The sequence below is a fragment of the Macaca fascicularis genome, chromosome 10 (assembly GCF_037993035.2).
Source record: "Macaca fascicularis isolate 582-1 chromosome 10, T2T-MFA8v1.1".
In the NCBI taxonomy this organism is placed as follows: domain Eukaryota; kingdom Metazoa; phylum Chordata; class Mammalia; order Primates; family Cercopithecidae; genus Macaca; species Macaca fascicularis.
In genome coordinates this window covers 20,224,570-20,238,418 of record NC_088384.1, presented here as the reverse complement: position 1 = coordinate 20,238,418, position 13,849 = coordinate 20,224,570, and the positions used below count along the sequence as shown (strand labels likewise).

The 13,849-nt window shown below is 45.7% G+C and overlaps 1 protein-coding gene across 1 annotated transcript in view; it reads left to right on the top strand.

The window, feature by feature from the left end:
- Window positions 1-2,225: 2,225 nt before the first annotated feature.
- The window catches only part of DRG1 (developmentally regulated GTP binding protein 1), a 38,190-nt gene continuing 26,566 nt past the window's right edge, over window positions 2,226-13,849 (top strand). Inside the window, exons 1-3 of the mRNA XM_005567548.4 lie at window positions 2,226-2,360; window positions 3,256-3,379; window positions 7,037-7,212. Coding sequence (XP_005567605.1) covers window positions 2,319-2,360; window positions 3,256-3,379; window positions 7,037-7,212 — 342 coding nt within the window. The 5' untranslated portion in view covers window positions 2,226-2,318. The remainder of the gene's footprint in view (window positions 2,361-3,255; window positions 3,380-7,036; window positions 7,213-13,849) is intronic.

The following is a 13,849-nucleotide window of genomic DNA, read 5'->3' as shown; positions in this document are numbered from 1 at the left end:
TTGTCCTGGCTCAGCCTGTAGTGCAATGACATGATCTCGGCTCACTACAACCTCTGCCTCCCGGGTTCAAGCGATTCTCCTGTCTCAGCCTCCCGAGTAGCTGGGATTACAGGCACCCGCCACCATGCCCGGGTAATTTTTGTATTTTTTTTTTTTTTTAGACAGAGTCTTGATTTGTTGCCAGTCTGGAGTGCAGTGGCGCCATCCCCGCTCACTACAACCTCCGTCTCCTGGGTTCAAGCAATCCTCGTGCCTCAGCCTCCAGAGTAGCTGGGATAATAGGTGCACGCCACTACCATCCGGCTAATTTTTGTATTTTTTGTAGAGACGGGGTTTCACCATGTTGACCAGGCTGATCTCGAACTCCTGATGTCTGGTAATCCACCCACCTCGGCCTCCCAAAGTGCTGGGATTACAGGCGTGAGCCACCTCGCCCGGCCTGGATACTTCTTATGTGCAGGAGCATATCTGATTCACTCTCTGCTCTGTCCCCAGTGTTGTCACAGTGCCAGGCAGCAGTTGGAGCACCGTAGATAATCATTGCATGAATAGGATGGCCACCCAGGACTCTGGGGAAAATGAGTATTACTCTTTGGTGCCTATTGACAGTTCAGGGCCCCAAGGTGGGTCCTAGGGTGTCTTTGAGCAGTAAGTGCTTATCTGTAGGCCTCATATAACAGATTTACTAAGGGGCACCTACTCACAGAGCAGTGATGCCCTTGATATTGTCAGCCAATTAATTCCTTAAGTACTTCAAGGTAGGATAGGCCTGCTGATTTGATTTTATCTGTCTTTTAAGATTGATCTTTGATTATGTCCCATTCCAGCTGGACCTCCTCCTCTTCCCTCCTCCATTGCTAATGGTGTGGGATCTAATTACCTCATCATCCCTTAATTTATTTATGAAAAAGGCTGAGGTTAAAGAAAAGAAAGAAGAAACTCTCTTTGGCCCTTTGGGGACCTTCTGTAAAAGCTTTCCTTTCTGTTTCTCCCCCTTTATGCACCAAAAAAACCTCCCTTTTTTGTCTCTGGGAGGTTAGAATAGTTCTTGTTTACAAATTTAACTAAATTCAACTTCCCTCCCCGTGCTGGGTGGAGGCCAGCCCTGTGGGTTAAGCCTGGCCTGTCGACTCCCACTGGAATAATCAATCTATCAAAACAACCCATTGATCCTGAGGCAAACCGCTTTCAAAACCACCACACAGTTCCTGGATGTCCTGGCTTCCTCCTCATAAGACACGGGGAAGAGGAGTCTTTTGAAATGGTAATACATGGATACATTCATCTTGTAAAAATTTAACTTCAAAATTCCGTGGAATAAAATGTGAAAGGCACTTTCCTCGCATCCCATCCCACTGTTAACAGCTTCTGATGTATTTTTCTGTTTAGGCCTTTAAACAATGCACATTCATACATGTACACCTACATAAATGTACACTTAATTTTTAAAATAACATAAATGGTATCACTACATAGGTGCCGTTCTGCTAGTTGTTTTCCCGTTTAACATGTTCTGGATATCCAGTCAGACCACAGATCTACGTTTTAACGGCTGTAATCGTATTTCGAAAACCGGATGGAGGCATTATTCATTTGTCCATTTTCCTACTGATGGGTGTTAATATAGATTTCAATTTTTTGGTATTACAAGCTATGTTGCAAGCAGCAGTTCTCTGGGAATTATCCATTCAAGAATGTACTTATTGTGGGCTCCCCATGTGCTCTACTCGGGGTTCGGAGTAAACAAAACTAACCTAAAAATAATTTTGAATGATAGAAAGGGGGCATTTTCTTTTTCAAAGGGGGTGAGACAGGCTGCAGATGGGTCTCTACGCTCTTGCAAGACCATGGAGGCAGTCGAGTTGTCACCCCAGCTGTGAAAATGGGGACCCAGGACCCGCAGATACTGGCGAGGAACAGGGGTGCGGAGCATGAGTCGGCTTTGCACCACGCCCTGGGGTTTCCAGCACTGAAGCCTTCAGCACCACGCAGTGCGGCGGGCAGCGGGTCCTGCTGGGCGGGGCCGAGCTGCGCGCGACCCTCGGCGCGCTCGGGGAGGCCCAGACCGGGGTGGCCTCTCTGGCCCCCGCTCCCGCGGGCTCTATGACACCGCACTGGCTCGCGGGACGGGGCGGGGTTGGCTGATGGGGAGGAGACAACTTCGCGCTACACGACTCGCGGTGACCCTTACGCGGAAATCTCTCGCGAGAATTCGAAAGTACCGCGCCTGCGTACTGCAGTAACGCCGGGTGGCGGTGGCAGTTTGGCTGCGGGTGTGTGAAGGGAGTCAGTGTGGAGGCCACAGGGTACTCGCCACGATGAGCAGCACCTTAGCTAAAATCGCGGAGATAGAAGCCGAGGTAATGGACGCAGCTGGCGCTTCACTCTTACTCTGAGCATCCCTTCTTCGGTGGCGTCGCTCCTTCCTGTTCTTCCTTGAGCCGCGTCAGGACCGGGCCTAGATTCCGCGACTTCTCTCAGCGAGGCCCGTGTTGCGACTGCCCTCCGCCACAACTTGGAGTCCCCAACTCTCCTCAGTCAGGGCCCGCTTTCCCCTCGTCCCGCGCCCACGCTCCCGGACTCCCCTTTGTCCGGGCCCGCGTTCCCCACCCCTGCACCTTAGGCCCTTGGTGTGTACCCCCTCCCAGTATTTGGCCCCTGTTCTGTTGTTTCTTTCCGTTTTTTTTCTTTGAGCAGCACTGAATCCTGTCCCTTATTCCATCTCTGACTTGGTCAGATGCTTCAGAATCTTTCGTTAGCATCCTTCGCTGCATCCCCTTATTCCCCCTTTTCCCCAGTCTCTACCCTAATGACCCCCTGATTGAGAGTATTTGCTCCCGGTAATCTGATCTGGAAGTAAAATGACATCTGTGTGGGAACAGTTTATTTCACCTGGATAATGTGTGATTCCATTGCCTGCGGCCTTCAGAGCGCTTTACAGTTAGGAAAGTGGTGTCCCAGTGTCACATGGGTCCTAACAGCTACAAACAGTAGAAAAGGAACCCGCAGATGGGTTTTAGTTTAGTCTGGGGGCACTAATTGGAATGACCTTAATCGTCTCTCCTCTTTGGGCCTTACTTTGCTTTGTAGTGAGGGAAATAAGCTGAATGGGGGAGAGAATGGATTTTTTACTCTTTTAAAGCCTGTAAAATGGGTATGCTAACATTAGTAGTACTTCGGGAAAAAAATTATTCTCTCAAAGCTGGGGGAAGCGTTCACTGCTTCTAATTTATGGCTGTGATTCCTCCCTTTTAGATGGCTCGGACTCAAAAGAACAAGGCCACAGCACACCACCTGGGGCTGCTTAAGGCTCGTCTTGCTAAGCTTCGTCGAGAACTCATTACTCCAAAGGGTGGTGGTGGTGGGGGTCCAGGAGAAGGTTTGTGCTTTTCTTCAATATATATACTTTTAGGTATAATTCTTGTCAAAATAGTACATACATGTGGTTTAAAAATAACTGAAGATGGCCCAGTGCAATCCTAGCACACTGGGAGGCTGAGATAGGAGGATTGCTTGAGACCAGGAGTTCAAGACCAGCCTGATCAACATAGACACCCCATCTCAAAAAACAAACAAACAAACAAACAAAAAACAGAAACTTTTTTTTTTTTTTTGAGACGGAGTTTCGCTCTTACTGCCCAGGCTGGAGTACAATGGCGAGATCTCAGCTCACCCCAACCTCTGCCTCCTGGTTTCAAGTGATTCTCCTGCCTCAGCCTCCCGAGTAGCTGGGATTACGGGCATGCGCAACCATACCCAGCTAATTTTTGTATTTTTAGTGGAGACGGGGTTTCTTCATGTTGGTCAGGTTGGTCTCGAACTCCTGACCTCAGGTGATCCACCCACCTCGGCCTCCCAAAGTGCTGGGATTACAGGCGTGAGCCACCGTGCCCAGCCAAAAAAAAAAAGTTTTTTAAAAAGAGAAAAACAAGATGTTCTAGTAAAGTAGATTTATATTTTCTAAGTATGAATTCTTGAACCGTGTTTATTTTTATTCTGCTGGTTTCAGAGGCAAATGGATATTGTCTAATTGTACTGTAGTTTTATTTATATCCTGCCCTGATACAAAATGATTTACATGTGCTGGGTGCAGTGGCTCACCCTTGTAATCCCAGCACTTTGGGAGGCTGAGGCAGGAGGATTGCGTGAGGCCAGGAGTTCGGAACCAGCAAAGCCCTGTCTCTACGGGCTTACAAATGAGGCATAGGTATGAAAGAAGATGTACAAAATATAAAAAATTATCCTAGCATAGTGGTGCATGTCTGTGGTCTCAGCTACTTGGGAGGCTGAGTTGGGAGGACTGCTTGAACCCAGGAGGTTGAGGCTGCAGTGAGTTGTGATGGCGCCACTGTACTCCATCCTGGGTGATAGAGTGAGATCTCATGTTAAGAAAACCAAAGTAGGGCCGGGTGTGGTGGCTCACTCCTGTAATCCCAGTGCTTCGGGAGGCCGAGGTGGGTGTATTACAGGTCAGGAGTTTGAGACCAGCCTGACCAACATGGTGAAACCCCATTTCTGCTAAAAATACAAAAATTAGCTGGGTGTGGTAGCATGCACATGTAATCCCAGCTACTCAGGAGGCTGAGGCAGGAGAATGACTTGAACCTGGGAGGTGGAGGTTGCTGTGAGCCGAGATCATGTACTCCAGCCTGGGTGACAGAGCTAGACTCTGTCTCAAAAAAAAAAAAAGAAAACCAAAGTAGATTTACACTGGCTTACAGAAATATGTAAATCAGTATCATCAACAGGATTAAAAATAAGTAAGGAAATTGATGCAAAGGGAAAATGTACGAAAAATAAGTTGAAGCCAAGAGAGATAAGATAGATTTAGGACTAAAAGGAATGGTGTAAGATCTGTGCACCTGGTAGAGAAGGGTCACAAATTTGATTCTAAACTTGTTTGCAGCCATTGTAAAAAAAAAAAAAAAAAAAAAAAAAAAAAAAAGGGCCGGGCGCGGTGGCTCAAGCCTGTAATCCCAGCACTTTGGGAGGCCGAGACGGGCGGATCACGAGGTTAGGAGATCGAGACCATCCTGGCGAACACCGTGAAACCCCGTCTCTACTAAAAAATAGAAAAAACTAGCCGGGCGAGGTGGCGGGTGCCTGTAGTCCCAGCTACTCGGGAGGCTGAGGCAGGAGAATGGCGTAAACCCGGGAGGCGGAGCTTGCAGTGAGCTGAGATCCGGCCACTGCACTCCAGCCCGGGCTACAGAGCGAGACTCCGTCTCAAAAAAAAAAAAAAAAAAAAAAAGGAAAACCCAGTCAGTCATGCAATTTACAGAATTTGTAAGACAAAAAACAAAAACAAAACTCTTCTTAATTAATTTGTTTATTTTAGTTATAAAACGGTGGCTGCTCCATAGGCAGAGCAGGGCTACACCATAGGTAGAGTAGCTAACAACCTTATTTTTGGATCATGTTTCATACATATGTTTGAACTGTACCTTTTTTTTTTTTTTTTTTTCCCAGAGACAGGGTATTGCTCTGTTGCCCAGGCTGGAGTACAGTGATATGATCACAGCTCACTGCAGCCTCAACTTCCTGGGCTCAAGTGATCCTCCCACCTCAGCCTCTCAAGTAGCTGAGACCTACAGGCGTACACCACTATGCCTGGCTAATTTTTGTATTTTTTGTAGAGACAAGGTTTTGCCATGTTGCTCAGGCTTGACCTGAATTCCTGGGCTCAAGAGATCCTCCTGCCTCAGCCTCTGGAATAGCAAGGACTATAGATGTGTGCCACTGTGCCTGACTTTTTTGAATATAGTTTTTTTTTTTTTTTTGAGGTGGAGTCTTGCTCTGTCACCCAGGCTGGAGTGTAGTGGCGTGATCTCCGCTCACTGCAAGCTCCGCCTCCCGGGTTCACGCCATTCTCCTGCCTCAGCCTCCCGAGTAGCTAGGACTATAGGCGCCCGCCACCACGCCCGGCTACTTTTTTGTATTTTTTAGTAGAGATGGGGTTTCACCGTGTTAGCCAGGATGGTCTCGATCACCTGACCTTGTGATCCGCCCACCTTGGCCTCCCAAAGTGCTGGGATTACAAGCGTGAGCCACCACGCCCGGCCTGAATACAGTTTTTTTTAATATCAAACACTGCATTGAATTTTGTGAATTGCTGTGCCCTTAAGTTTTGTCTGCTTGAGTTCTCCTTTAAAAGTAAATCCCTTTTCATATGCAACCAGTGTTAGCGATTTTGGTGTGTATTCTGGAGATAGTAGTTTTCGCCTTTGAAAGCACATGTATAAATGATATATGTGTATATTTATACATACATGTAGGTATATGCCTTCAACTGATGTTTAATAGTCTCCACCCCGCACCAAACCTCTAAGTAAAATGGACACATTAGGAAAATGCACAGCGCTTAGCTGGCGTCATTTGCGTGCTTCCTAACACAGAACTCTAGGTATAATCCTATCTTCCTTTGAGATGCACAGCTTTTTAAAAATAAATGCATTTCATCTAGGTTTAATACATTTTTGGGGAGGGAAGGTAAGATATTTGCCTTGTACTTCAACAAGTCACATTCCCCTTTACCTGATTACACTTAGATTTATTTATTTGTCACAGTAACTTGATGTAAGTAGTTGTAGGAAGTGGATTTTGATAATAAAGCTGTTTATCCTTAAAAGACATTGATATTTATGTTAGTTATATGTCTGGAGAGCGTTTTCTTTTTCTCATGATCTCTCTTTTGGAGCTGTCCTTTCTGAAAAATAAGTATAATAAAATCCATACCCAAATCTAATGTTACCTAGCCGTTCTCCAGTATGCCGCTAATTTTAAGATGTGCACAAATTAATTTTTAAGTATGCTTCCGCTTTTCTTAATAGTGTATATTTAATTTCCTGATATAAATTCTCAGAAATAAAACACGATCAGCTGGTTGAAAGGAAAAAAAAAAAAAAAAAAAGTAAACCATAAAAAGTTTGAGAAATAGTGCCTAGAGGGATAGGCAGTAAAAATATGAAAGAAATTACATGAGTCGTAACACTCCTGGGGATAACTCTTCTCTTTTTGGTATTCATTGATGTTTTAGGTTTTGATGTGGCCAAGACAGGTGATGCTCGAATTGGATTTGTTGGTTTTCCATCTGTGGGGAAGTCGACACTGCTTAGTAACCTGGCAGGGGTATATTCTGAGGTGGCAGCCTATGAATTCACTACTCTGACCACTGTGCCTGGTGTCATCAGATACAAAGGTGCCAAGATCCAGGTGAGTCAAGCCTGCAGACTAAGGAAGGAAAGATATCTATTCTTCATTTAGGAAGAACATTATTGGGAGCTCACTGTATGCCAGGCCTGATCTTTGATCTACCAGGCACTTACTACCTGGTAGGGGAAATAGAGCAGTACAGTAATAAAATGGGATAGTGCATGTGAAAATGCAGAGAAAGGGCCGGGCACAGTGGCTCACGCCTGTAATCCCAGCACTTTGGGAGGTCAAGGCGGGCAGATCACCTGAGGTCGGGAGTTTGAGAACAGCCTGGCCAACATGGAGAAACCCCGTCTCTACTAAAAATATAAAATTAGCCAGGCGTGGTGGCACATGCCTGTAATCCCAGCAACTCAGGAGGCTGAGGCAGGAGAATCACTTGAACTACTTTTTCACTTGAGGGTGGGGGCTGGTACTACAGGTGAGCACCACCATGCCTGGCTAATTTTTTATATTTTTAGTAGAGATGGGGTTTCACCATGCTGGTCAGGCTGGTCTCGAACCCCTGACCTTGTGATCCGCCCACGTTGGCCTCCCAAAGTGTGGGATTTATAGGTGTGAGCCACTGCGCCTGACCCCCGGTTGTATTTTTAATGGTCTTTTTTTCCAGCTGGTCAGATGTCCATGCAGAGACACATGTCCCTTTTTGGGATCCTATGTCTAAATGCGTATGACAAGAATGAAGCAGTGTGGACGTATCTGGACCATGGCTTGATTCTAGCTGGTTTCAGAGTCTTGTTGAGAGTCACAGCTTTGGCAGCTCAAGATAATAACTTTTTTTTTTTTGTGGGATGCTATTGACACCTCTTTCAGGACTTTTGAGTATTTCAAAATAGAGTTGCTTAACTCCTCTGCTTCTATTTCCCAGAAAACCTTCATTCTTTCAGTCTCTTCTGAGCTTAGAGTCCCCCAGCTTTTTTTTGCATGGTGCTCTCTTTCCTCCCTTTGTCCTCTGCTTCTGTTTCTCCTCCTCTTTCTCACTGCACCCTCCACCTCCTGGGTTCCAGCGATTCTCCTGCTTCAGCCTCCCGAGTAAGCTGGGACTACAGGCACGCACCCCCGTGCCCGGCTAATTTTTTGTTTTTATTTTTTGTAGAGATGGGGTTTCACCATACGGCCAGGCTGGTCTCGAGCTCCTGACCTCCTGATCCTCCTGCCTCCGCCTCCCAAAGTGCTGGGATTACAGGCGTGAGCCACCACGCCCAGCCAGGTGTCCTTAATCTTAACTGGATTAAGTTGACTGCCCAGAATGTTCCCTAAAAAGCTGTTTCATGGGATAGGACTCGTTATCTGACTTGGTGGGGGAAGAATACAGAATTAGACCCACTTAAAGAGGGAGTTTTATTTTTGTTTCTTTTTTTTTGTAAGGAAGGTCTTTAACAGTAAAGATGCCTAAAAATGGAGTGGTACCTCTTATTTAATGAATTACTATGTTTTTTTTTTTTTTTTTTTTTTGAGACGGAGTCTTGCTCTGTATCCCGGGCTGGAGTGCAGTGGCCGGATCTCAGCTCACTGCAAGCTCCGCCTCCCGGGTTTAGGCCATTCTCCTGCCTCAGCCTCCGGAGTAGCTGGGACTACAGGCGCCCGCCACCTCGCCCGGCTAGTTTTTTGTATTTTTAGTAGAGACGGGGTTTCACGGTGTTAGCCAGGATGGTCTCGATCTCCTGACCTCGTGATCCGCCCGTCTCGGCCTCCCAAAGTGCTGGGATTACAGGCTTGAGCCACCGCGCCCGGCCTAATGAATTACTATGTGTGAAGAAGTCCAAGTAATGGGTGAACCACCACTCACCACAGATGTTGTAAAGAGGACTGATGTATCACATAGGCAGATATTGGTCTACAGAGTGGGTGTACAGTGCTTTGAAAATTATGGGACTTAGGTTTTACCTTGCTAAAGTCTGTAGAACTCCTTTTGCACTATACACAGTTGATTTGTGTATTTAAGTTGCCTGCTTTAACTTCTTTTTGTTTTTTTTTTTTGAGACAGAGTCTCGCTCTGTTGCCCAGGCTGGAGTGCAGTGGCACGATCTCAGCTCACTGCAACCTCCGCCTCCTGGGATCATGCCATTCTCCTGCCTCAGGCTCCCGAGTAGCTGGGACTACAGGTGCCCTCCACCACGCCCGGTTAATTTTTTTGTATTTTTGGTAGAGATGGGTTTCACCATGTTAGCCAGGATGGTCTCGATCTCCTGACCTTGTGATCTGCCCGTCTCAATCTCCCAAAGTGCTGGGATTACAGGCGTGAGCCACCGTGCCTGGCCTCACCTGCTTTAACTTCTAAAGGCATTGGAGTTTGAAGTAGTTTAACATTTAATTCCTTAAAATTCTGTAATTCATTTTTTTTTTTTTTTTTTTTGGAGACAGCATCTTACTCTGTCTTCCAGTGCAGTGGCATGATCTTGGCTCACTGCAACCTCCGCCTCCTGGGTTCAAGCAATTCGCTGAGTAGCTGGGATTTCAGCCACACGCCATCACACCCAGCTAATTTTTTTGTGTTTTTAGTAGAAATGGAGTTTCACCATGTTTGCCAGGCTGGTTTTGAACTCCTGACCTCAAGTGATCTGCCCACCTCGGCCTCCCAAAATGCTGATTACAGGCGTGAGCCACTGCACCCGGCCCCATGATATAAATAAATATGTTTTTCTTAGATTTTGGTTGGTTGTAACATGAAATTCAGATATATAAAGCCTTGACTGTTTACTGAATGTTGCTTATTAGGCATTGACTGTTTTATGGAATGTTGTTATTGAATGTTGAATCATTAGTTGCTACATTTAAATTCTTAAACCTAACTTTTAAAATATTTTCATCTGAAGAAAAGCTAAATTTAGGTTGCCTTTACTTTTGTAAAGGCCTTAATAAATTTTCTTTTTTTTGAGAAGGAGTCTCGCTCTGTCGCCCAGGCTGGAGTGCAGTGGTGCGATCTTGGCTCGCTGCAAGCTCCGCCTCCTGGGCTCACGCCATTCTCCTGCCTCAGCCTCCCGGATAGCTGGGACTACAGGTGCCCGCCACCACGCCTGGCTAATTTTTTTGTATTTTTAGTAGAGACGGAGTTTCACTATGTTAGCCAGGATGGTCTCGATCTCCTGACATCGTGATCTGCCCGCCTTGGCCTTACAAAGTGCTGGAATTACAGGCGTGAGCCACCATGCCCTGCCTCTTTTTTTTTAAAGAGACAGAGTATTGCTGTGTTGCCCAGGCTGGAGTGCAGTGGCGCGATTCGGCTCACTGCAACCTCCGCCTCCAGGATTTAAGTGATTTTTGTGCCTCAGCCTCCCAAGTAGCTGGGACTTCACCATGTTGGCCAGACTGGTCTTGAACTCCTGACCTCGTGATCTGCATGCCTCGGCCTCTCAAAGTTCTGGGATTATAGACTTGAGCCACCGCACCTGTCTGGGCCTTAATAAATTTTCTGCCTGTGTTCAGCTGCCACAGTTAAAAAGCCCTTGCACTTTTTCCCTCAGTTTATTCTCTCTTTCAGATGATCTTTTTGAGGTTATAGTCATATTCCAGTTTTAACAAGTTTTAGATTATTCGTGTAGATTATTCGCGTTCTCACTAATATCAGTTCTCATACTGTTGGGCGTGTGTGTGTGTGTGTGTGTGTGTGTGTGTGTGTGTGTGTGTGTGTGTTGTGGGGGGGCATTATTTATTTTTTTATTTGAGATGGAGTCTCACTCTGTTGCCCAGGCTAGAGTGCAGTGGTGTGATCTCGGCTCACTACAATCTCCGCCCCCCGGGTTCAAGCGATTCTCCTGTCTCGGCCTCCCAAGTAGCTGGGATTACAGGTGCCCACCACTATGCCCAGCTAATTTTTGTCTTTTTAGTAGAGATGGAGTTTCACCATGTTGGTCAGGCTAGTCTCGAACTTCTGAGCTCAGGTGATCCACTCGCCTCGGCCTCCTAAAGTGCTGGGATTATAAGTGTGAGCAACCGTGCCTGGCCTTTTCTTTTTCTTTTTCTTTTTCTTTTTCTTTTTTTTTTTTTTGAGATGAAGTCTCACTGTGTTGCCCAAGCTGGAGTGCAGTGGCACAACCTCGGTTCACTGCAACCTCCGCCTCCCGGGTTCAAGTGATTCTCCTGCCTCAGCCTCCTGAGTAGCTAGGACTATAGGTATGTGCCACATGCCCGGCTAATTTTTGTATTGGTGATATTGTCCTCTATCAGTTGGTTATGGTTGTCTATAGGGTTTCTCTAAAGTTCCTTTTTTTTGGACAGTTAATATATATTTTACGGGAGATACTTCAAGAAGATGCAAACCCTGTTTTTCCTCAAGCTTTTGCCTGCTCATTGTAGCATCCATCTGTGGGTCTTGTCTGTAACAGTTATTATTGTACTTTTTGCCTCATGGTAATTCTCCCTCACACTGTCACCCAGGCTGAGTGCAGTGGCACGGGCATGATCATGGCTCACTGCAGCCTCGACTTCCCAGGCTCAAACGATCCTTCTACCTTAGCCTTCCAAGTAGCTGGGACTATAGGCATGCGCCACCATGCCTGACTAATTTTTTATTTTTTGTAGAGACAGAGTCTCAATATGTTGCCCAGGCTGGTCTCGAACTCCTACATACAAGCAGTCCACCTGCCTCAGCCTCCTGAGGTGCTGGGGTTATAGGCATGAGCCACTGTGCTGGGCTTGAGTATGTTCTTTTGTTTTATTTTTATTTTTTCTTTTCTTTTTTTTTTTTTTTTTTTGAGTAGGTCCTTGAATGGAGAAGTTGAACTGTCTAGCACCTCTTAAATCAGTTTTCATTGTAGTTTATTTAATGCAAAGTATATTTCTGTAATTTCTTATATTCTTAGAGCAAAGCATATCTGATTTAAATTATGTTTTGGCCAGGCATGGTGGCTCAAGCCTGTAATCCCAGTACTTTGGGAGGCCAAGGTGAGCGGATCACCTGAGGTCAGAAGTTCGAGACCAGGTTGGCTAACATGGTGAAACCCCGTCTCTACTAAAAATGCACAAATAAAGTAGTGGGGTGTGGTGGCAGGCATCTGTAATCCCAGCTACTCAGGAGGCTGAGGCATGAGAATCGCTTGAACCCAAGAGGTGGAGGTTGCAGTGAGCCAAGATTGCACCACTGCACTCCAACCTGGGCGGTAGAGCGAGATTCATTCTCAAAAAAAAAAAAAAAAAAGATATTTTAAATGATGTTTTAATAAGCTGCATCTCTGTTTTCAGTTCATTAGTGTGTATAATTCACTATTGGCCATACAGTAGACCTTGGTATTTTTAGATTTTATGTTTGTTTTAACTGTTTTGACTGATTCTTAAGGGCAGTCAAGTTAATAGTTTATAATTTTGCTGAGATGTAAATTTGAGTCACATGTGATGTGGGGTTGGTTTTTTCCAGTCACATCATTAGGTACACTGACTTCTGTGAAGTTTTTACGTTACTGCATTTTCTGGGCAGTTGAGCAGTCATTTTTATCTTTTTAAAATCTTTTAAAATTTATTTATTTTTATTGTTTTTTGAGACAGAGTCTTACTGTGTCGCCCAGGCTGGAGTGCAGTGGCATAATCTCGGCTCACTGCAACCTTCGCCTTTCGGGTTCAAGTCATTCTTGTGCCTCAGCCTCCAGAGTAGCTGGGATTACAGGCGTGTGCCACCACACCTGGCTAACTTTTGTATTTTTTGTACAGAGGATGTTTCACCATGTTGGCCAGGATGGTCTCGAACCCCTGAGCTCAAGCGATCTACTTGCTTCGGCGTCTGGGAAAGTGTTGTAGAATTATAGGTGTGAGTTACTGGGCCCAGCCTGAGCAGTCATTTTTTATTGGGGCACACATCAGAGTCACTTGTGAAGCCTTTTGAAGTACAGATCCATGTCTGAACCCTAGTTTGGCCCTTCAAATCAGAATCTGCAGGGATGGGTTTCAGCTCTCTACATTTTTTAAGTTTTTCCAGGTGATTCAGTTGTGCTTTCCTGCTTAAGAACAGCTATAGAAATTTTTGTAAGTTGAGGATTTGCAGAAATTTCAATATATATCGTATGTAAATATCAAGATTGAGCTGATACCTGCTGTAAGGAATTTATATGGAGGCTCAGCCTTCTGAAAAGTGGGGGAACACTGAAAAGTATTAATGTAGAATTGGCCGGTCATGGTGGCTCACTCCTGTAATCCTAGTACTTTGCGAGGCTGAGGTGGGTGGATTTCCTGAGCTCAGGAGTTGGAGACCAGCCTGGGCAACACATTGAAACCCCGTCTCTACTAAAATACAAAAAATTAGCCGGGTGTGGTGGTGTGTGCCCTGTAGTCTCAGCTACTTTGGAGGCTGAGACAGGAGAATTGCTAGAACCTGGGAGGCAGAGGTTGTAGTGAGCCGAGATCATACCACTGCACTCCAGCCGGGGTGGCAGAGTGAGACTCTGTCTTTTAAAAAAGTTAATGTAGAATAATGGATTTTGTCTAGAAAACATGGGTTATAAACTATTAGAACTATGACTTTGGAGAAGTCACTTACCCGCTGTGAACTTCAGCTAGTATCCTTATCTCACAGGGTTGTTAGACATTTTCAACTAGGTAAAGTACATAAAAAGCCTGGCCTGGGCACGGTGGCTCATGCTTGTAATCCCAGAACTTTGGGAGGTCGAGGCGGGCAGATCACGAGGTCAGGAGTTTGAGACCAGCCTGC